The sequence below is a fragment of the Sus scrofa genome, chromosome 3, assembly GCF_000003025.6.
Source record: "Sus scrofa isolate TJ Tabasco breed Duroc chromosome 3, Sscrofa11.1, whole genome shotgun sequence".
NCBI lineage: Eukaryota > Metazoa > Chordata > Mammalia > Artiodactyla > Suidae > Sus > Sus scrofa.
Genome location: NC_010445.4, coordinates 42,288,772 through 42,312,794, shown reverse-complemented (window position 1 = coordinate 42,312,794; position 24,023 = coordinate 42,288,772). Strand labels below are relative to the sequence as shown.

General features: G+C 44.3%; 2 protein-coding genes across 8 annotated transcripts in view; one reads left to right on the top strand and one right to left on the bottom strand.

Annotated features, from left to right (window-relative positions):
• Nucleotides 1-4,794, top strand: part of IPPK (inositol-pentakisphosphate 2-kinase) — a 60,162-nt gene extending 55,368 nt beyond the window's left edge. For 2 of the 3 annotated variants that reach the window (XR_002342483.1, XM_013995782.2), the window contains exon 13: nt 1,764-4,794. Coding sequence is in view for 1 of the 3 variants with exons in the window: in XM_013995782.2 (XP_013851236.2) it covers nt 1,764-1,989 (226 nt within the window). In the remaining 2 variants the exon portion in view is untranslated. The remainder of the gene's footprint in view (nt 1-1,763) is intronic. The other variant, XR_002342482.1, reaches the window with a different exon arrangement.
• Nucleotides 3,050-24,023, bottom strand: part of CENPP (centromere protein P) — a 256,672-nt gene continuing 235,698 nt past the window's right edge. For 3 of the 5 annotated variants that reach the window (XM_021085712.1, XM_021085711.1, XM_021085710.1), the window contains 3 exons: nt 6,365-6,444; nt 5,147-5,238; nt 3,050-4,539 (listed from right to left, as the gene is read on the bottom strand). In XM_021085712.1, coding sequence (XP_020941371.1) covers nt 4,400-4,539; nt 5,147-5,238; nt 6,365-6,444 — 312 coding nt within the window. In that variant the 3' untranslated portion in view covers nt 3,050-4,399. 5 annotated transcript variants of the gene reach the window in all.

Sequence of the window (24,023 nt, the reverse complement as noted above, 5' to 3'; positions counted from 1 at the left end):
TGTTTAGTTGAAAATTCATCACCCCCTGAGAAGATACCCGCTGTGCTTAGCTGCAGGAATCCATCTGCTGGGTTGAGCTCCTGTTGCTAAATGAGAGATGATCACAGAGGTTCTTCTCTGTCACCCCTGCTGAAGCAAGAATGCAGTCAGGATGCAGAAATGTGAGGGCTGAGGCCTGGAGCCCCAACACTCTTGACCAGCTGCTGAACAGCAACTGACACATTGGCAGAGGAAAGGGGGCACGTGTCCAGAGACTTCTGAGGCAGAGGCATCCCCAGGGCAGAGAAGCATCTCGGGTGCAGGAGCCTCCACCCTGGGCTCACTGGGAGCTGTGGCTGACACATGGTCCCTCTCCTCAAGAGGGGCTGTTGGGCCCCCTGTGTGATGATGCCTCTCCTCATTCACCTCATCTTACTGGGTGCTGCTTCTGATGTGATGTGAGGTTTCCCATAAAACATGTAGCCCTTCTGAGGGCTAGAGATGTGCACTGGCCCAGCCCAGCTGCTCGGAGGCTGGGGTTCAGGCCCCGAGAAGAGGGCTTGGAAGCAAGACCTGAATTTGTACACGTTCTCTGCTATTCAGAAGGGAGAAGCTGGGACCCCAGCTGCTGAGCCAGGGATTTACTTCCCAGTAAACAGTATTTCTGAGCAGGAGTTGGGGGAGAGTCTAGGCCTTGATTAGTTTCAGTAATAGGAATGTTTATCAGCCTTCCTTCTCCCAGGCAGGAGCTTTGGAAAACTGGTATTTTGTTTGTTTTCTGTTTTTGTCTTTTAGGGCCTCATCCACGGCACATGGATGTTCCCAGGCTAGGTTTTGAATCAGAGCTGCAGCTGCTGGCCTACACCACAGCGACAGCCACATGGGATCCGAGCCACGTCAGCGACCTACACCACAGCTCAATGGCAATGCTGGATCCCTGACCCAATCACTGAGCAAGGCCAGGGATCGAACCAGAGTCCTCATGCATACAGTCCTCTGAGCCATGACAGGAACTCCTGTTTTGTTTTTTAATAATTTCTAAATCTAGAAGCGTAGTCTGCATGGGGAAACCACTCCACTCTTGGGCTTGTATAATGTCTTTAGGCAGTCACTTGGAAGCAGACTGTTTCGAGCACTCCGAGGGCCAAGTGATGGATACAGCAGTCTCGGTACAAAGTGCAGAATTAGTCTCAAAGTACAAGTAGTTGTTCACCTTCTGTTATAAGCATAGGGCTATTCTAATATTTAGAAAAAACCACAAAACTAAGCCCTAGGAAACAGAATACAAAACACAGCAGATACAATTTGAGAATAAAACATAAAACTGGATCTTTCTCTCTCTCCAAATGTGAAAAAGCATAAAGGAGCATGAGTCTCTCACCAGACATGGGAAAAGACACATAAAGAGAAGTCTGTTCTCAACATTTTATCCATTTGGCTGTTGAATGGCCAGATCTACTTTCTACTTTTTTGTAGGTTTTGTAATACTTGGCTCATGATAAAGTAACGTTTCAGCATTCGTTTACACTACTGGGACGTGGGGAATATCAAGCACATTTTCTACATAATTGCTTTTCCATCTTTTTGCACTTTAACTCCCTCTCGTCTGGTGAGCTAGTGGGTGTCATGGTAGGTATTTTTCTTGCAGGAGTTTCAAACACTAGTGCATACAGCTGGCACAGACAGAGATGGGACACGTACACATGCAACAAATGGGTGCTCATTGTGAGCTAGGATGAGGGATTTTGGGTCTGTGTATTCTGAAATTTCTCTTTTGCTTCTAGCTCCGATCAAAGACCCATTGTCCCTTCATCGAGATCCAGGTTTGCCTTCTCTGTGTCTGTGCTGGACCTTGACCTCAAGCCCTACGAGAGCATCCCTCATCAGTATAAACTGGATGGCAAGATAGTCAATTACTATTCAAAGACTGTACATGCCAAAGATGCCACCCTGATGTCAACCAGGTTCAAGGAAAGCGAAGATTGCACATTAGTTCTCCATAAGGTCTAACTTTTTTTCCTGTAGTGTCTTTGAAACTTGAACATAGAATGTGAAGGTTGAATGATAGAGCTATTTCCTCTTGTGCTGGGTGACTTTTGGCTGTGAATGTTCTTGCTTTTCAACCCCTGTTCGGGCAGGACTGCCTTTGGGAGACACAGAATGGAAGAGCACTAGGAACATCTTCCGGGACGAGGAATGTTGGGCATGAGCCCAGCAGTGTGCTGTGTTCCAGGAGGCCTCCCAGGGCAGGTCTCCCTTCCCACCCAGTGCTCACGTCTCATCTCTGAAAAGCCTTATTCTAAGACCCAAGGTTTGGATCTCCTACCACCGGAATCCTAATATAGAAAACTTGAATTGTCACATACACCTTACAGTTGGGACTTCTAAGAAAACACGGATACTACTGGAACTTTCCCAGCTGAGTTACCTGGTCACTTTTCTGACACGAACCACATGGCAGCGCAGGTTTAGTGGTTCCTTGCTGGGGAGAGCAGTGAGTTGTTGGTTTGGACATTGGTGCTGAGCAGCGGGCTCAGGGTCCTGTGGACGTGCCCCACGCCTGCCCTGCACAGGGTCGGCAGGGAGTGTGGGACTCAGGGCAAGGGTAGACACCACTTGTGTGAGCACTGACTTTCTCTTTTGTGCGGAATGATTTTGTCTTTAAGTTTAGGGGAGACAGTGTTCTTTCCCACCTGAAACTGCTGCTGTGGAAGCTGGAAGCAGAGCTGCTGTGCCCATGGTGGGTGTCGTGGCTGTGCTCCTGCCAGCTCTGTGTTTCTGGCGTTTTGGGTGTTGTGAAACCTCAGCTACTTCTGCCAGAGCCGGCATCGAGTTTTCCCTCCTCCCCATACTGGTTCCTCCCTCGAGTTTCACTGAGAGGCGTGGTGTTAATGGCCTCAAGTCGTGCCAGGCCACTTCCCCATCAGGGCTGCCCAAGGCCCTGCTTCCAGATGAGCAACTCCTGGCTGGCACCAAGAGGTTCTTGTTGGGGTCACCAAAAGCATGCCCAGCTGCTATGAAAACTGTTGGGAATCTTAGTTTTTTATTTTATGGTAGGTTGTATAGATTATTTATATCATCGTTTTGAGGGACTAATGAAGGCTTATTGTGATATAATATTATTAGTGAAACTATGGAATTGTATGAAAATACTACACAAAAAAATGAGACTATTTTGCTGATTGTAAATTTTTGTGGAGAATTTTGTGATAAATTGAGAATTACGCTTATTTGAATCAAGCCAGCTCTTCTAGAATTTATTCTTCAACTCTGTCCTACCATGTACTTCTTCCTTCTACACTTGGAGGTTGACAAAGATATTCATGTGGCCCAGTCTCTCATTCATGTGGTGTGTGGGTGTGCGGGGGCTTTGTAGAGTCCTGCCTCAGGGGTGTGTGTGGAGCTGCGTGCTCATTGTGGAGGGGCAGCTGCCAGAGCCGCTCTGGCCCGAGGCTCTTCCTTTTTGCTGGCCTGGGGGCAGGAGGGTCTTACCCAGCCCCAGGGTGCCCAAAGGACCTCCAAGTCCCTGCATGTTGAGTTCTGGAGCCCCGGCTTCACAGAGGTAGGCTGGGCAGCCCCCTGTAGCCTGTCCTGGCTGGACCGGCTGGTCTGAAAACAAGCACCCTCTGCCTGGAGGGAAGAGGTGAGGGATGAGCACTGGTGCTAGAGGGTCTTGGCCCAAAGCTCTGCTGTCCTCACACTCCGCCTTGCCCCGTCCCTGAGGCTTCACTCGATGGAAACACTGTTTTCAGCCCTTCTGATTTCAGCTGGCAACTGAGGTCAGTGTAGCACTCAGACCCTGGGGGACTTTAATAAAGACACCCTCTTTGCAGAGGGATGGGGGTGTTAAGGTCCCGTGTGAAGAGACAATGGCGTATTTGCTGTTCTGCTGCATTTTTTAAGCTAAACACTATTTTTTTTTTTTTTTTTGTGGAAGACCAAGAAGGGTGGCTGTCAGAGGACTTGCTGCTGAGAGTGCTGTGCATGCCTCCCAAATGCTGCTTTCCAGAGCTGGGAGGCGAGGAGAGGGGTGTGGCTCCCCTGGGGTGTCTGAGGAATGTCTAAGAAATGAGGCTGCACTGGCAAGAAGCCTCTAAGGTGGGTGACAGGAGGGGGGCTGAGCTTCGAGATGGGGTTCATCCCAAGGCAGGGGCAGCTTCCCACCTCCCAAGATGGATGACCACCTCTGTGCTTCCGCAAATGCTAGGTTTACTTTTAAAAATACACTAGATATGTCACTTGTTTGGTATTTTAAATTTAAATAACTATTTATTTTTCATGTCCTGACAACTTATATATAATGTGCCATAACTGCATAAACATGTTCTAAAGGTAAGGTTTCCAAGTGGAAAAGAGCAAATGTTTATACTCAATAAAATCACACACCTCTAGGTACAGCATCTTACTCCTGTGTAGTTGTTCACTGTGTGGGAACTTGTTCCTCTGTGCAAAGTGATTTTATCAGGCTTTCTAGAGTGGCTTCAATGCCCAGCACACCCAGCAGGGTTCGGAAGCTGAGAGGAGCAGTTTCTATGACTCTGTTCTTGTCCAGTTCCAGGGCTGTAAAGAAAAAAACTGCTGAGAAACTTCCCCGAGGCCCTTCCCTTGTTCCCAGCTGGCCACACTGCATGGGAGGCCAGGACAACCGAATCATAACTGTGAACCAAGCACCTACCTGTGTGCCCAAGGCAGAGATACTGCACTCAGCCCAGGGGGGGCCGTGGGGAGCAGCCCCATGAATGTGCTTTTTTGAGTGGCTACTGACAAAAATATTTTGAAGACTGATGTAAAAAAATAAAAAGCACATTGATAAGATTTTTGGCTTTTGATTCTTGCCACATAAAACCAGACGAGGGAGTTCCTGTTGTGGATCAGCAAGTTCAGAACCCAACTAGTGTCCATGAGGACGCAGGTTTGATCCCTGGGCTTTGCTCAGTGGGTTAAGAATCCAGTGTTGCTGTGAGCTGTGGTGTAGGTCGCAGACGCAGCTCAGATCTAGCGTGTCTGTGGTGTCAGCTGGCAGCTGCAGCTCTGATCAAACCCTTAGCTAGGGAACTTCCATATGCCGTGGTGCAGCCCTAAAAAGATAAGACAAAAACAAAAAAAGAAACATATGAAATAAGTAAGTGTCTCTTGGGCACACGAAAGCTCACCAGAACATCCCTACCTGACAGCGGCGCCTTGGTGAGAAGATCCAGCCTCGGCAAAACCTTCCCTTCTTCATCTATTTGTATCCTCCAAACAATTACCAGTTCAAACCTGAAAGAGGTAAGACAGATACACTGCTAAGTGCTTTGTGAAATCCGGTTAAGAGACAAAGCTGTACATGGCACCCACCGCTCTCCTGCAGGAGAGGCCGCCCCCCGCCCCAGGCAGAAGCTCTGCTCTCCGTCCAGCATCCTTGGAGCTCCTGCCCTTCCCCAAGGTCTCAGACTCCTTTGATCTTCAAGATGTCTACCCGCAGTGAGGAGAAAGTATGGTCCATTAAACAAAAAAAGATGTGTAACATCATTAACAAACAGGAAACAAACAGGAAAATGGAAACTAAGATCAATAAAATACCGCTTTGTACCCACTACGTGTTAGTGTGACTGTACACGTGAAGTACAGGATGCAGAGCAATAGGAACTTCAAAATTACTGATGGGAAATACAAAGTGATAAAGGAAAGAATCTGGCAGGGATAGCTGAATCTGCCCTATGACCCAGGAATTTCACTTCTAGGTATATGTCCCAGAGCAGCTGTGTACCCATGTGCCAGGGGATGTCAACAGGAGTGTTAGAAATAGTGGAAAACGATGAACAACCAGATACCCAAGACCTGAAGAATGCACAAATACACATGTTCACCTAATGGCGTGTAAGCACTGAAAATGAACCACAGCTACATGCACCAACAAAGGTGAATACTGGAAATAATGGATAACAAGGGAGGTTCCAGAAGCTTAACGTAACTCCAACACCATTTTAAGGCTTGGAAACAAAACACCTCTAGGCCCAGGTCAGAGACGTATGTCCTGTCTGGGGAGGTGCTCTCCTGGTGTACACAGAGGCACCCGCAGTGGGTTGGGGGAGAGCCAGATGAGTCCTCTCCTCACGCAGGGCTTGCTGCCTCCTGACAGTGGGTGAAAACAGTGCCACTTTTTCCTCCCCCCCCCCCCAACATCCGAAGGGAGATGGCACCCACTGGCCTTTGCCTCACAGCCCCGCCCTCGCCCAGTGAGGTCCCCTTGTGCTCTCCTGCCATCAGCTGCTTATCTGGATGACTCCGTGGATCTCAGGATGTCCCTTGGGGTTTTACATTTACTTCCTACTATTCATCTTCATTTTCACCAGGAAACAGCACCTGGGTGCTGGGGAGGGACGTGGTGGGCACCTGCACTCACTCTGGTCGGCTGTGGCTCCTGATCCCCATGTAGCTGGAGGAGGCTCCCTTGGCAAGGTGCACAGTCTCTGGGTACTTTTCCTGCAGGGAGAAGAACAGGTTAGAAAAGTCTGGGGGCCCAGAGACGCTGTCCCAGGTGTTTGAAAAGAGTTGAGAAACCCTATGGAGGGGTGTCTTGCATTCCTCGAAAGTCTTTAATTTTCGGGTGTGCATCTGCTCATCCAGGCATCATGGCGTCCCGGCCATGGCCGGCCATACTCATCCCTCCTGTGCTTATCCACACCAGCTGCTCCAGGTTTCTACCGCCACACTGTGTCCTGGCCTCACTGTCAACTCCCCATCATTCACATGTTACACAGCCCCGTTCTGGTTTCACTGGTTTGTCCACCCAGGGCCCTGCAGCATCTGGCTAGCCTGCTGCCTCTGTCTCTTGGGACATGGACTGCTTGAGGAGGCCACTCAGGCGTGCTGCCCAACTGACTCACCAAGGTGGTGCCAGTCCCGAAGATGGAGTGAGGTGCTGTCTGCCAGGCTTCTTGTAAAGCAAATGCTCTCTCTAGAGCTTTAGCATTTGGCCTTAAAAGCCTTTCAAACTGGGGCCTGTGGGCTGGCCCCACCACAGTGGATATGCCACCCTGTCTGTCCTCAGACTTGCTGCTAAGTGGCCAGCCTGATGTTTGTAACTGTGCGCAGATGGCTCCTGCACAGCCAGTGCAGGGCTACCTGGACCCTCCTGGGGACCTGGGTGCCTCCCCCCAAAGGTGTACTGTCTGGCTATTCTGGGTAACAAGGTTTCAGGGAACATGCTCTGCTGAAGATCCGATTTCATGAACAGAAGGTATACCAAAAACATTCTACCTAAAATGGAAGTGAAGTCAAATTCCACAAATTGAGGCCTGCAACTCCAAAGCAGGGTTGGCTCCCCCACTTCCCCTCAGGTAATATAGTAGTTCTGGAAATTTCTTCTTGCTATTATTTGCAGCAGGCCCTGGGAACCTCTAGTGTTAGACTTGACTTGCAGGTCATTAGAACAACAAAGCTTTGCAGGAACCTGAACAGAATATTCACAATAAATAGAACAATGAGTGGCCCCATATTCACCGTTCTTAGAAAAACCTCTTTTTGTTCATTCTCATTAGAAGAGATTGGGGTGATGTGCTATGAGAGACAGTTAAAGTAGGCTCCCCAGGGAGATTTCAAGTTCCAAAAGGGTCAACTTTTTATTTTAAGATTTTTAGGGCCACATCTGTGGCATATGGAGGTTCCCAGGTTAGAGGTTGAATTGAAGCTACAGCTGCCATCCTACACCACAGCCACAGCAATGCCAGATCTGAGCTGTGTCTGCAACCTACACCACAGCTCACGTCAATGCTGGATCCTTAACCCTCTGAGGCTGGGGATTGACCCCGCAACCTCATGAATTCTAGTTGGGTTCGTTAACTGCCGAGCCACGAAGGGAACACCCCAAAAGGGTCAGCTTTTGAAGGACAGATTTTCCTTCTTTTCACAGCTCCTGATATGGAAATGGACACCTGGGCTGAAATCAGGTGTAAGCCCTGTCATATCGCACATCCAAATCCAAACCCAGCCATGGCCGCTGGCCGAAGCCCCATAGAGGGACACTGAGGTGTGGCTTCGTCTGAGAAATGTCTGGTACAGCAGCCAGAGAACACCCCCCACCCCCCGTAAGACAAGGAGCAGGGCTGGATCTGTTGTGGGGGCAGAACCTGTTGGTCTCAGAGGCTGAGGCCTTCCTAAAGCGGCAGGTACTTGGTAGGTGGAGCAAAATCAGCCCCATCAAAGGAGGTCTTGTGGGGACAAAGATGTGTCACAACTTTTAAAGGACTAGCCCATACATCAGTGAGCTTTTTGCCAGCGTGAGGCCAGTGCTCCCAGACCCCTGTGTGTGTGAAAGATGCTGATGGAGCAAGAACACGTCCAAACACCAAGCCATTCTGACCAAAGGCTGGGGTGGGTGGGCCTGGTTTAAACTTACAGATGATTTCTGATTTCAGTGAAACTGTTGTTATGCGAAAATGTATACCTAAGTGTTTTAAATGGAAAGTGCTGGTTGATTTTTAAACCTCAAGCTCCTCTAAATTAATAACAACTGTATGAGGAATGTACAGGAGGACATGCGAATGTGGCAGTGTAACTCCCAGGCTGAGCTGGAAGCATGTGGCCTGGGCCATTGCCAGCGTGGGGCCCAGGGGCTTGGTCTGCCTCCAAGCAGACCTCATGTCCTCTCTAGGCCTGTCCTCATGAACAAAAGGAGGGTTTCGATTAGAAGCTTTCAGTAAAAAAATAAACTGTACTCCCTTTAGTTTTTAAAATAAAAAAAAGCAGAAATGCTGACATTAGGAAGAGATGAGGCATTTTTAGTATGTGTTTCTGGAGAACTTTTAGAGGTTGTGTGGAAGGCTGTCTCTCCTTTTTTTTGCTTTCTTTAGGGCCGCACCCGTGGCACATGGAGGTTCCCAGGCCAGGGGTCTGTCTAATCAGAGCCACAGCTGTCAGCCTACACCACAGCCACAGCAACACAGGATCGGAGCCACGTCTTCGACCTATGCCACAGCTCACGGCAAGGCTGAGTGAGGCCAGGGATCAAACCTGCACCCTCATGGATACTGGTCGGATTCATTCCCGCCCCGCCACAACGGGAACTCCGGAAGGTTGTCTCTTAATACAAGTTTAATGTCACCCCATTTATCATTTATTCACTTGCCCGCTGACCTCAGACGTTCAGAGCTAACAGGAAGAAAGCAACTAAACAGGCTGAAGAGCAGCCTGGAGACAGGACATAAAGAGCAGAGTCTGGTTACCATTGTCGACAGTCAGAAATACAAAGGAGGGTCTCCTCGAAAGAAGCGTTCATGTACAGGTGGCTTTGAGGGAGAAGACGGGAAGGTTCTGAAAAGTGATACAGCTCTAAATGCGAAGGGGCCTGAGATCACGGTCTAAGATTAGGACATTTCAACAGCGATTGCAAGTTTTACATTCTGTTCTCTTTGACCTTCATTAAAACCAACTGCATCACCAAGAAAGCATTAAGACAATGCAACTCTGATAAGGCAGAGTTTAGGATATTTAGAATGAAATATTTTAGAATATTTAACATGAAAATATAACTACACACACACACATAGAAGCCAGACTGGAAAGTTATCAGCTTGAAGCACCTTAGATGCTTCACATTCTGCCACTAGTAAAATTAAGGTCCAGGTACTGAAAGGGAGCAAGTGGGAGGCCTGTGCTTCCCCCGTGCTGCTGGGAAGGCTGGGAGAAGCTGTGTGATACGGTTCCTTGGCACACACCAGGCTGTCAGCCTTCCATAGGAAGCTTGTGCTAAGTGGTGATTCAAAATGGATGTTTATTATGCTGCTTGCCATATGCCTGGAGTTTGCATTCAAGAACTCTTCTGGTTGTGACAGAAAAAAATGGTAGCTGTGAGAAAGCTGGCGATCTGTTATTCATCCCCGATTTTCTGCCTCTTACCCACTTTGTTGGAAAGGCTGCTGGATGCTGGTCCAAAGGGAAGAGAATTTGAATCAGAACTTTAAAGAAAACCAGCCTTGTGTGATGGATCAGTCATACCATCCCAGTGCTGAGGAGCAATGACCAGATCATCCCTACCTCTGCTTAAATGAGTGGGAAACTCGGATTCTTGAGTTTAAATGTACCCTTGAGTGTCCGCAGATATGCTAATTCATCTTGACTTTAATATTTTCCAAAAGATTATGTCTGGCTGATTGAATGATTTTTTTTTCCTTAAACTGAGACATAATCCACATTAATAAAACTCATTCCCTTAAAGTATAATAAGGTGAGTTTTGGTATATTCACAAGGTTATATGCAAATACCACCACTTTCTAACTCCAGAACATTTTCATCCCTTGTAAAGAAACCTTCCCTTAGGGGTTAGCATACTTAAAAAACAGGGCAACCACAAGCCAAAACCAAATATTGCATTTGCAAAAAATGAAAAAAAAAATACACTCAAGCAGATAATAACAGGAGACCATCCAACCAAAAAAAAAAAAAAAAAGAAAGGAAGAATGGAGAACCATAGAATCAACTGGAACACGAGGTTCAAATGGCAATAAATAATCATCTATCAATTATCACCTTAAATGTCAATAGACTGAATGCCCCAATCAAAAGACAGAGAGTGGCTGAGTGGATAAAAAGGCAAAAACCTTCAATATGCTGCCTACAAGAAACTCACCTTAGGACAAAAGATACATATAGATTGAAAGGGAAAGGGTGGGGAAAAATATTTCACGCCAATAGACATGACAGAAAAGCAGGAGTCGCAACGCTCATATCAGACAAAATAGACTTTAAAACAAAAGACATAAAGAAAGACAAAGAAGGACACTACTTAATGATTAAGGGATCCATCCAAGGAGAGGATGTTACTATCGTCAACATATATGCCCCAAATATAGGAGCACCAAATACATACAACAAATATTAACAGACATAAAGGGAGATATGGATGAGAATACAATCATAGTAGGAGACCTTAATACCCCCCTCACATCAATGGACAGATCCTCTAGACAGAAAACCAATAAAGCAACAGAGATCCTAAAGGAAACAATAGAAAAGTTAGACTTAAATGATATCTTCAGGACACCACATCCAAAAAAATCAGAATACACATTCTTCTCAAATGCTCATGGAACATTCTCAAGAATCGACCACATATTGGGACACAAAGCTAACCTCAATAAATTTAGGAGCATAGAAATTATCTCAAGTATCTTCTCTGACCACAATGCCATGAAATTAGAAACCAACCATGGGAAAAGGAAAGAGAAAAAACCTACTACATGGAGACTAAACAACATGCTACTAAAAACCAATGGGTCAATGAGGAAATCAAGAAGGAAATTAAAAACTACCTTGAAACAAATGATAATGAAGACACAACCTCTCAAAATCTATGGGATGCTGCGAAAGCAGTGCTCAGAGGGAAATTTATAGCAATACAGGACTTTCTCAAAAAAGAAGAAAGATCCCAAATTGACAACTTAACCCTCCACCTAAATGAATTAGAAAAAGAAGAACAAAAAAGACCTAAAGTCAGCAGAAGGAAGGAAATTATAAAGATCAAAGAAGAAATCAATAAAATAGAGACTCAAAAAACAATAGAGAAAATTAATAAAACCAAGAGCTGGTTCTTTGAAAAGGTGAACAAAATTGACAAACCCCTGGCCAGACTCACTAAAAAGAGGAGAGAAAGAACCCAAATAACCAAAATTATAAATGAAAAAGGAGAAATCACAACAGATACAGCAGAAATACAAAAAACCATAAGAGAATACTATGAACAACTATACGGCAACAAGTTTGACAATCTGGAAGAAATGGACCATTTTCTAGAATCTTACAGCCTGCCAAAACTGAATCAAGTAGAAACAGACCAACTGAACAGACCGATCACTAGAAATGAAATTGAAGAGGTCATAAAATCACTCCCTACAAATTAAAATCCAGGACCAGATGGCTTCACAGGTGAATTTTATCAAACATATAAAGAGGAATTGGTGCCCATCCTCCTTAAATTCTTTCAAAAGGTTGAAGAAGGAATACTCCCAAAGACATTCTATGATGCTGCCATCACCCTAATGCCAAAACCAGACAGAGATACCACCAAAAAAGAAAACTATCGCCCAATATCATTGATGAATATAGATGCAAAAATTCTCAACAAAATCTTAGCCAACCGAATCCAACAACATACCAAAAAAATTATACACCATGACCAGGTAGGGTTCATCCCAGGTTCACAAGGATGGTTCAACATACGCAAATCAATCAGCATCATACACCACATTAACAAAAAAAAAGTCAAAAATCATATGATCATCTCAATAGACGCAGAAAAAGCATTTGACAAAGTCCAACATCCATTCATGATCAAGACCCTCGCCAAAGTGGGTGTAGAGGGAACATTCCTGAATATAATCAAAGCCATTTATGAGAAACCCACAGCAAATATAATCCTCAATGGGGAAAAACTGAAAGTCTTCTCACTCAAATCTGGAACAAGACAGGGATGCCCACTCTCACCACTGCTCTTCAACATCGTTTTGGAAGTCCTAGCCACAGCAATTAGACAAACAGAAGAAATAAAAGGCATCCATATAGGAAGAGAAGAGATCAAACTGTCACTGTATGCAGATGACATGATACTATACATAGAAACCCCTAAGGACTCAACCCCAAAACTCCTTGAACTGATTCATAAATTCAGCAAAGTAGCAGGCTATAAGATGGACATTCAGAAGTCAGTCACATTTCTGTATACCAGCAATGAAATATTAGAGAAGGAATACAAAAATACGATACCTTTTAAAATTGCACCTCACAAAATCAAATACCTCGGAATACACCTGACCAAGGAGGTAAAGGACCTATATGCCGAGAACTATAAACCTTTAATCAAAGAAATCAAAGAAGATGGAAAGAAATGGAAAGATATTCCATGCTCCTGGATTGGGAAAATCAATATTGTAAAAATGGCCATACTACCCAAAGCAAGCTACAGATTCAATGCCAGCCCTATCAAATGACCCACGACATTTTTCACAGAACTAGAACAAACAATCCAAACATTTAGATGGAACCACAAAAGACCCAGAATCGCCAAAGCAATCCTGAGAAACAAAAACCAAGCAGGAGGCATAACTCTCCCAGACTTCAAGAAATACTACAAAGCCACAGTCATCAAAACAGTGTGGTACTGGGATCAAAACAGACAGACAGACCAATGGAACAGAATAGAGAATCCGGACATAAACCCTGACACCTATGGTCAATTAATCTTTGACAAGGGAGGCAAGAACATACAATGGGAACAAGAAAGTCTATTCAGCAAGCATTGCTGGGAAACCTGGACAGCTGCATGCACAGCAATGAAACTAGAACACACCCTCACACCATGCACAAAAATAAACTCCAAATGGCTGAAAGACTTAAATATACGACAGGACACCATCAAACTCCTAGAAGAAAACATAGACAAAACACTCTCTGACATCAACCTCATGAATATTTTCTCAGGCCAGTCTCCCAAAGCAATAGAAATTAGAGCAAAAACAAACCCATGGGACCTCATCAACCTGAAAAGCTTTTGCACAGCAAAGGAAACCCAAAAGAAAACAAAAAGACAACTTTCAGAATGGGAGAAAACAGTTTCAAATGATGCAACCGACAAGGGCTTAATCTCTAGAATATATAAACAACTTATACAACCCAACAGCAAAAGAGCTAATCAATCAATGGAAAAATGGGCAAAAGACCTGAATAGACATTTCTCCAAGGAAGATATACAGATGGCCAACAAACACATGAAAACATGCTCAACATCGCTGATTATAAGAGAAATGCAAATCAAAACTACCGTGAGATATCACCTCACACCAGCCAGAATGGCCATCATTAATGAGTCCACAAATAACAAGTGCTGGAGGGGCTGTGGCGAAAAGGGACCCTCCTGTACTGTTGGTGGGAATGTAAACTGGTACAGCCACTATGGAGAACAGTTTGGAGATACCTTAGAAATCTATACATAGAACTTCCATATGACCCCGCAATCCCACTCTTGGGCATCTATCCGGACAAAACTCTACTTAAAAGAGACACGTGCACCCGCATGTTCATTGCAGCACTATTCACAATAGCCAGGACATGGAAACAGCCCAAATGTCCATCGACAGATGATTGGATTCGGAAGAGGTGGTATATATACACAATGGAATACTACTCAGCCATAAAAAAGAATGACATAATGCCATTTGCAGCAGCATGGATGGAACTAGAGAATCTCATCCTGAGTGAAATCAGCCAGAAAGACAAAGACAAATACCATATGATATCACTTATAACTGGAATCTAATATCCAGCACAAATGAACATCTCCTCAGAAAAGAAAATCATGGACTTGGAGAAGAGACTTATGGCTGCCTGATGGGAGGGGGAGGGAGTGGGAGGGATCGGGAGCTTGGGCTTATCAGATACAACTTAGAATAGATGTACAAGGAGATCCTGCTGAATAGCATTGAGAACTTTGTCTAGATACTCATGTTGCAACAGAAGAAAGGTTGGGGGAAAAATGTAATTGTAATGTATACATGTAAGGATAACCTGACCCCCTTGCTGTACAGTGGGAAAATAAAAAAAAATTATAAAAAAAAAGAAATGCATAAAAGGATGGATAGATGGATCCATCTATCTATCCATAGATGGATAGGTAATAAAGCAATAAAGTATTAATCTGAGAATCTAAATGGTGGGTATACATGTGTTCGGTGTACACTTCTTTCAACTTTTCTGTATATTTAAAATTTTTCATCATAAAAGGTTGAGGAAACAAGGAGAGGGATAGGTAAGGGGTACAGTTTTTTCAACCTCAAATGTTTCAGAACAGAATAACCATATTTATATAGAGAACTAGAAATCAAATAGGGCAAAACATTAAAAATTGGTGAATCTGGAGTTCCCACTGTGGTGCAACGGGATCAGCAGCATCTTGGGAGCATCGGGATGCAGGTTCCATCCTCAGCCTGGCACAGTGGGTTAAGGATCCAGCATTGCCGCAGCTGTGGCTTAGGTCTCCACTGCAGCTCAGATCTGATTCCTGGCCCGGGAACTCCATGTGCAGTGGGGTGGCCAAAAATGAAAAAAAAAACAAAACAAAACTGCTTAATCTGAGTGAATGGTATGAGAGTCCCTATATGATTCTTTAAATTTTTCTATATTTAAAATTATCTCGAAATAAAAAGTTAAAAGAGAAAAAAAAAAAAAAAGAAACCTTCCCTTTAGCTCCTGCCCCTTAATCCCTCTGCACCCCTCACACATGACCCCACCGTGAGTAATCACTAATCTACTGCTGTCCCTACAGATCTAGATATTTCATACAAATGCAGTCATACTGTATGTGGACTTTTGTGACTGGCTTTTTATCCTGTTTTCAAGGCTCACCCATATTGTAGCATTCCTTTAGAATACTGGATTCCATTCTGGATATACCAGTTTTTGTTTATCCATTCATCAGCTGATGAACACTTGGGTGTTTTCCACTTTTTAGCTAATGGGAACAATGCTGCCACCAACTTCTGTACACAGGCGTGGACATGTAAATTTTTTTGGTTATATACCTAGGAGTGGAATTGCTGAGTCATATAACACTATGTAACCTTCTGAGGAATTGCCCAACTATTTTGCACGGGGGCTGTACCAGTTTTATGATTCCATCAGCAGTGTCTGCGGGTTCTGGTTTCTCCATCTCCTTGCTGATACATATAGGCTCGTGACCCACAGTCTAGTTTGTGGTCGGACTCCTGAAAGGCTCACCCTTATTGCTCTGTGGTAAGATGGCTAAGGAAAAGGAAGGAGAAGGGTGTGTGTGACCTGGTGTGACAGCTGCTGGTGGCCTGGTGGTGACAGAAGGAATGTGTTCTGGAGGAGGAATGGATGGGGCTGGCTGGATGTGAGAATGGAGAAGAATCAGGGAGAGCAAGGATGTAGGCAGCCTTAACTGTTGGGGAGAGGGGGACGCCGATACAAGGTCAGTGTGATGGAAGTGCCTGTAGAGAGGGCAGAGGTGGAGGCCAGTGTGGGGTGGGAGCACCAGCAGGGTTCAGGGAGGAGGGAACTGGTGCCTGTGTGACTCCACTGGCGGTGCTGGGGCTTGTGCTGGATCCTGGTGGATAAAGAAGAGTGTGCAGTGAGGAAGGAGACACAGACACAGGCTGCTCTACAAGGAGGCCCTATTGCTTGGAGAAGCAGGAAAACGGGAGCAGGTGGTAAGGGGTCCGAGGGACTGGTACTAGGTGTATGTCGATGGGAGTAGATGCAGAGGAAGGTGGCCAGTCCTCCAATCAACCTGACGTGGGGACAGATTTCGGTAGATGGTGGTAGGGGCGGCTGATAGTTAATTTGTAAATCAGGACCCAAGAAATGGAAGCCATTCCTGAGGCATGGCCCACAGCACAAATCAAAAGTCAGCCTGCACACCTAACACCAGTCACAATCCTTCAGCTCAGGAGTTCCCTGGTGGCCTAGTGATTTAGGACCTGGCATTGGGTTTGATCCCTGGCCTGGGAACTTTCGAATGCCTCAGGTGTGGCCAAATAAATTTTTTTTTTTTTTTTTTTTTTTTGTCTTTTGCTATTTCTTTGGGCCGCTCCCTCGGCATATGGAGGTTCCCAGGCTAGGGGTCGAATCGGAGCTGTAGCCACCGGCCTACGCCAGAGCCACAGCAACGCTGGATCCGAGCCGCGTCTGCAACCTACACCACAGCTCACGGCAACGCCGGATCATTAACCCACTGAGCAAGGGCAGGGACCGAACCCGCAACCTCATGGTTCCTAGTCGGATTCGTTAACCACTGCGCCACGACGGGAACTCCCCAAATAAATAATTTAAAAAATTAAAACAAACAATTCTCCAACTCAGCTTTAGTGAGCTCACCTTAGCCTAGAAAGCCGTATCTTCTGGCCAATCCTGCCCTGTTTTCATATGGCCTCTAATATGTCTATTAAACTTCCTTGGGGACAGTGTTCTGCTTGAGAGGCACAGCATTCCCCCAAGCCATGCACTGCTTCCCTTGGATAAAGGACATCAAACGTGTTACTAAACTATATCATTTTTGTCATCTGCCCAGAGCAGGGACTCCACTGCAGGGTGGAGGAAGACAAGGGAGAGCCTGTCTGCCTATAGGCTTGAGCTGGGCATCACCCGCAGTAGCTCCAGGCTGGGGGCCGGTGCAGCTCTGGGAGGGCAAGTAGTCGGTCAGAGTCAAGCTGGGCATCCACACTCAAAAATCCCGAGACCACTGTTCTAACATCAAAAGGTTGGAAATGCCTACAACATCACAGAATAACCACAGAAGTCACATAATGATATTATGGAGTGAACAAGTGTATGGTTTCCAGGGCTCTGAGGCCATCCTGCCCGTGTGGGCCCCTGTTACCTCCCCACAGGCTCCCCACAACCATGATACCTGTGGTCACTCATCTGGTTTTAGAGCAAGTGGCAGACACGATACCCCTTATCCCTGGACACTCAGTGGGCATTTCCCCAAATGCGGCCATTTTCCATCTTTACCAAAACATAATATTCCAACCAGAAAATTCCTATTTCTCCCTTCTGTGTCCATCATAGCCCACCCACCCCAAGCCCGTCTGTCCCAGATTCAAGTCTTGGCAGTTTGGAAAATGAGGGCTGTAGAGCTACAGATGGGCCTCAGTCTAGGCCTGACGTACCCTTGATGCCATGTCGGGAGTGCAGTGGAAAAGCTACTGTGCTAGTTCCTGAGTCACCCCTTTCCCTCTCTAATTGATATTTTCCAAGCGGACATCATGAGACCAAGCCACTGTCTGGTTCCTCATCTGACATACACTTACCAGCTTGGGCCTTGCTGCTGCCTCTGAGCTGAGTCAACCCACAGGAGGGCTGCCAAAGGGTGACAGTCTGTCTCCATCATTCCTTCCACACTGACGAGCAGCTTTCCACCAGAAGGAGCTTTTACTTCTCCCTTATTTATTTTGTATCAGTATTGACTCACAGAGCACTAATTTATTCAACAGGGATCAGGATTTCTCTGAGGAGCTGATGCTATTTAGATACCAAGACCTAGGCTCCTTGCTCCTGGGCCTTCAGTGCTTCCAGGCCCTTTCAGGGGAAAGAGCTTAGAGGTGAATGGGACACATGCACGAGCACACACATACCACAGCCCCTTCAGAATCCTACACACGCTACTAGGGAACAAACAAGTCATCCCAACGCCTTGGTGCCCCCCCGGCCCCAGGATTCTCTAGCCTTCCTCCTTCTGCAGCTGTAAAATCACTCTATTCCTAGGAAGGAATAAAGTTTACACATAGAACTCTTCTAAATCTTCCCTTTTTAGATGGAAAGGGGAAAGTTAGGCAAGCAAAATCAGTCATATATATACAGCCAGGAAACAACCACCTTCACAATGTGAAGGCCAGTGTACCCGTAAAAGATCAACCCCATTAAGGTTACTAGACAGTAAATATCACTTCATGTGGGGATATGAGTCCAAGTGGGAGTTCTGTTTTTAAAAGAACTAAAAAGACAAAAGACACACACACAAAAAAAGACTGTCATTGTCATTCTAAGCTAATTGGGAGCAACTGTATGCTGCATTTAACAAATGTAGTCTGTTCTCTCCTAAACTAATAATTGAAAAAGTGAGCCAGGTTGGTTTCCTTTAAAAAATTGTCAGAAGGATAATTAAGAAGCTGCACAGGAGTTCCTACTGTGGCTCAGTGGGTTAAGGACCTTATGTAGTCTCCATGAGGATGCGGGTTTGATCCCTGGCCTTGCTCAGTGAGTTAAGGATCCGGTATTGCTGCAAGCTATGATGTAGACCCCCCAGCTGCCGCTCTAATTTTGAAGCCTAGGCTAGGAACTTCCATATGCTGCTGGTGCAGCCATAGCAAGAAGTCCTTTGCTGATTTGATAAGCAATAAATGATATGTGCTGCTTTTTAATATAAAAAAACAACAACAGCTGAACAGGAGTTCCCATCGTGGCGCAGTGGAAACAAATCCGACCAGGAAACATGAGATTGCGGATTCGATCCCTGGCCTTGCTCACTGGATTAAGGATCTGGCATTGCCGTGAGCTGTGGTGTGGGTTGCAGACACGGCTCGGATCTGGTGTTGCTGTGGCTGTGGTGTAGGCTGGCAGCTACAGCTCCGATTCGACCCCTAGCCTGGGAACCTCTGTATGCCATGGTTGTGGCCTTAAAAGGACAAAAGACAAAACAAACAAATGAACAAACAAAAAAACCAGCTGAACATACACGCATATAAACGTAAAAATCAATGCTAGAAACTTTTTTTTCTCTTTGGTCATGCCTGTGGCATACAAAAATTCCCAGGCCAGGGATCAAACCTGGGGCACAGCAGTATAGCATCTGATCCTTAACCACTAGGCTATCCGGAAACTCCTAGAAACTCTTTAGAGGTAATTTTCACAACTTCCTCTTCATATAGTTTTTAATATAATTATGCAAGCAAAATAATGAAATGCAAGCAGATGATGAAAGTGATATTTCATATATTCACTGGCAATTTTATCATTACTAAAATTAAAACTCTCATTTTTCATAAATCTCAAAGTAATGTCCAAAGCATTGAAACTGACTGTAATTTAAAGTTGTTATGGTCTAATTTAATTTTTTTTTCATAGAATCACTAACTTTTTGAGTTTTTAAAGTGTTAAGTTTCTTTTTCAAAAGACAAATTACCACCCACACTGCCACACACAATTCACTGGCCTCTTGTTAACATTTGCAGGCCATATGTCCTTGACATGCATTAGTTCATTCAATGCTCACAGCAGTCAAATGAAACCATTGGTAGGTATAATGCTCATTTAAATGAAACTGAAGCCCCCAGAATTAAGATACTTGCTCAGGACTGCACAACTAGTGAGCTGATTCAAACCTAAGGCAATCAGATTCCAAAACCTGAGCTTAAAAACAATCCTACCATATAACATATCTAGACTCAAATACAGTAGTAATACACAGGCCAAGTGTTATTACAGTCAACTTGTAATATAATTCATGCTGGCAACTGATGTTGATGGTAGCAACGAAAACATTTTTTTGGGCCAAGCCCACAGCACACGGAAGTTCCTAGGCCAGGGATCGAACCTGGCCACAGCAGTGACAACACTGGATCCTTAACCTACTAGGCCACCAGGGAACTTCCAACAAAAACCTTTTTGTTGGGAAACGTAACTGCCCCTAAAGGTTTGTTCCTATATTCCACATGGTATAATAAGATTTAAGTCCCCAGTGGTAAAGAGCTCCTGCCCTAGAAAAGGCAATTGGCAGTGCCTGTTTTTCCTTAGAAGGTTGTAGTGTTCTCTCCAGAGGAAGCAGGGTGCAGAGTCCAGGCCCTTTCTGGTGGCTTCCTGCCTTTTCACATAGGCCTCTGTCACAGGGAGGACAGAGGGACTCTTATTTAGACTTTCTACTAAAGTCTACTAGACTTTCTCTGGTCTGCATCAAATAACACGCTGTTATCCGCTTCTTGTATGTTACTCCTGCCTTCCTCTGGCCTATTCTTCATCCTTGTGCATTGTGTGTTTTAAGACCCTCACTATGAGCCCAGAAAGAAACCCACACACCTATGGACAATTAATCTTTGACAAAGTAGAAAAGAATAGACAATGGGGGAGTTCCCATCATGGCTTAGCAGTTAATGAATCTGACTAGCATCTATGAGTACTCAGGTTCAATACCTGGCCTCGCTCAGTGGGTTAAGGATCTGGTGTTGCTGTGAGCTGTGGTGTAGGTCACAGATGTGGCTTGGATCCTGCATTGCTGTGGCTGTGGTGTAGACCAGCAGCTACAGCTCCAATTCAACCCCTAGCCTGGGAATTTCCATATGTCGTGGGTGTGGCCCTAAAAAAAAAAGCAAAGAAAAAAAAAGAATATACAATGGGGAAAGACAGTCTCTTCAGCAAGTGGTGCCAGTAAAACTGGACAGCTGCATATAAATCGATGAAGTTTATAACGCGCCTTTACACCATACACAAAAACCAACTCAAAATGGCTTAAAGATTTAAATATAAGACTTGACACCATAAAACTCCTAAAAGAAATTATAGGCAAAATATTCTCTGACATAAATCATACCAATGTTTTCTTAGGTCAGTCTCCCAAAGCAACAGAAACAAAAGGAAAAATAAACAAGTGGGACCTAATCAAATTTATAAGCTTTTGCACAGCAATGGAAACCATAAGCAAACTAAAAAGACTACCTATGAACTGGGAGAAAATATTTGCAAATGATGTGACCAACAAGGCCTTAATCTCCAAAATATACAAACAGCTCATAGAACCCTATAACAACAACAACAAAAAAAAAACAATCAAAAAATGGACAAAAGACCTGAATAGACATACGGATAGCCAAGAGATATATGAAAAAAAAATGCCATCACTAATTATGACAGAATAGCAAATCAAAACTACAGTGAGGTACCATCTCACACCAGTCAGATCAGAATGGTGATCATTAAAAAACTACAAATAATAAATGATGAACAGAGTATGGAGAAAAGGGAACCCTCTTACACTATTGGTGGGAATGTAAGTTGGTGCAGCAACTGTGGAAAAGAGTATGGAGGTTCCTGAAAAAATTAAAACTAAAGTGCCATCTGATTCAGCAATTCCAGACAGAACTCTAATTTGAAAAGATACATGCATCCCTGTGTTCACAGCAGCATTATTCACAATAGCCAAAACATGGAAACAACCTAAATGTCTATAGACAGATGAATGGATTAAGAACATGCGCTCTCTCTCTCTCTCTCTCTCTATATATATATATATATATACATATATATATATATATATATATATATACACACATACACACACACCATGGAATATCACTCAGACATAAAGAAGAATTAAATATTGGCATTTGCAGCAAAATGGATGTGATTGGAGATTATCATCCTAAGTGAAGTAACCTAGACAGAGAAAGACAAATATATGCTATGACTTATATGTGGAATCTAAAATAAGACACAAATGAACATATCTATGAAACAGAAACAGACTCACAGACATAGAGAACAGACTTGTGGTCGCCAGTGGGGAGGGGGGTAAAGGAAGGAAGGACTGGGAATTTGGGATCAGCAGATGCAAAAAAGCACATACACAAGATGGATAAAAAGTCCTGTTGGACAGCACGGGGAACTATATTCAATATCCTGTGATTGACCATAATGAAAAGAATACGAAAAAGAATATGTGTATAACTGAGTCACTTTGCTATACAGCAGAAATCAACACAACATTGTAAATCAACTATATAAAATTTAAAAAAAATTAAAAATTTTCTACTGTCATTTCAGAAGGGTTTTAGCAGGGTGTCCCACAAAGGTGGTTTGTTTCAATCATCCATTTTTGAGGCTTTTCATATTTTGATTTATTTTTCTTTTCTGTTTTTTTCTCTTTTTAGGGCTGCACCTGCAGCATATGGAAGTTCCCCGGTTAGGGGTCAAGTTGGAGCTGCAGCTGCTGGCCTACACCACAGCCACAGCAATGTCCAATCTAAGCAGCATCTGCAACCTATGCTGTAACTTGAGGCAATTCTGGGGCAATTCTGGATCCTTAACACACTGAATGAGACCAGGGAATCGAACCCACATCCTCATGGATATTAGTTGGGTTCTTAACCCACTGAGCCACAGTGGAAACTCCAAGGCTTCTCATGTTTAAGAATATTTTCAATTTCCCCTCATACTTGATGAATAGCTTGGATATAGAATTTAAGATTTAAATATTTAAATGAGAGCAACTCTCATCCCTGGGACAAAATAAAATAGGGCATAAATGACTTGTAAAAATAAAATTTTAAATGGTTGAAATTTTGTATTACTTCAAATCCTGACAGTTTAAGGAAAAATAAAATAAAATGAATATTGGTCAAGGAGAATTAAAACATGAGAGGGAAAACAAACCCTGGTAAGAGTTCAAAAGACAGGAATATATTTCTAATTTTGCCAGATCTTTACATATTGAATCACAGGATACCTTTATGAGGCAAAGAGATAAAATTATGCCCTATTTATTTATTTGTTCTTTGGCCACGTCTGTGGCATGTGGAAATTCCCAGGCCAGTGATCAAACCAGCACCACAACAGTGACTGAAGCCACTGCAGTGACAGTGCCAGCTCCATAACTAGCTGAGCAACTAGGGAACTCCATGCCCCTTTTAAAAATAAAAAAATGTAAGAAAAATAAAAACAGGCTCAGAGATGTGCAAGGCTGCTCCCAAGACCCCAAAGTGCAGATGCCACCCACACTGGCCTCCTGACCATAATGCCCTTCTCTTTTTCTTTTTTCTTTCTTTCTTTTTTCGTCTTTTTAGGGCCACACCCATGGCATATGGAGGTTCCCAGGCTAGGGGTCCAATCGGAGCTGTGGCTGCTGGCCTACACCACAGACACAGCAATGTGGGATCTGAGCTTCATCTGCGACCTACACCACAGCTCATGATAACGGCAGATCCTTAACCCACTTAGTGAGGCCAGGGATCGAACCTGAGTCCTCATGGATACTAGTTGGGTTTGTTACAACTGAGCCATAATGGGAACTCCCAAACTATGTTTTAGAACAGTTTCAGATTAACAGAAAAACTAGGAAGATACTATGGAGTTCCCATATTATTAGCATCTAACTTTGGTGTGGTACATTTGTTACAATTAATGAATCAATATCGGTAATGACTTTTAAACTAAAGTCTATACTTTATCCAGCGTTCTTAGCTTTTCCTTATTCTGTTTCAGGCTTCCCACCCAGGATCCCACATGACATCTGTGAGAGAAATACCCAGTTCCTTCCTATGGACACCCCATCATGTCCTGGCATGGATTTATCATGCTTATTTATTTTAATAAGGGACTCCCAGGTTTCACTCAAAGAAATCTTAAAAGAACATGCATAAGAGTTCTTTGGGTCTTGGAATAATACATGCCTTGTCATCTGGCCACAAACAGTACAAGCAGGCCCATCAGGACCAGGCAGGAGGAAGAGGCTAGCTGACCCTGGGCTCAACTTGAGACTCAAAACAGACAACAGGAGAGTAGCCAA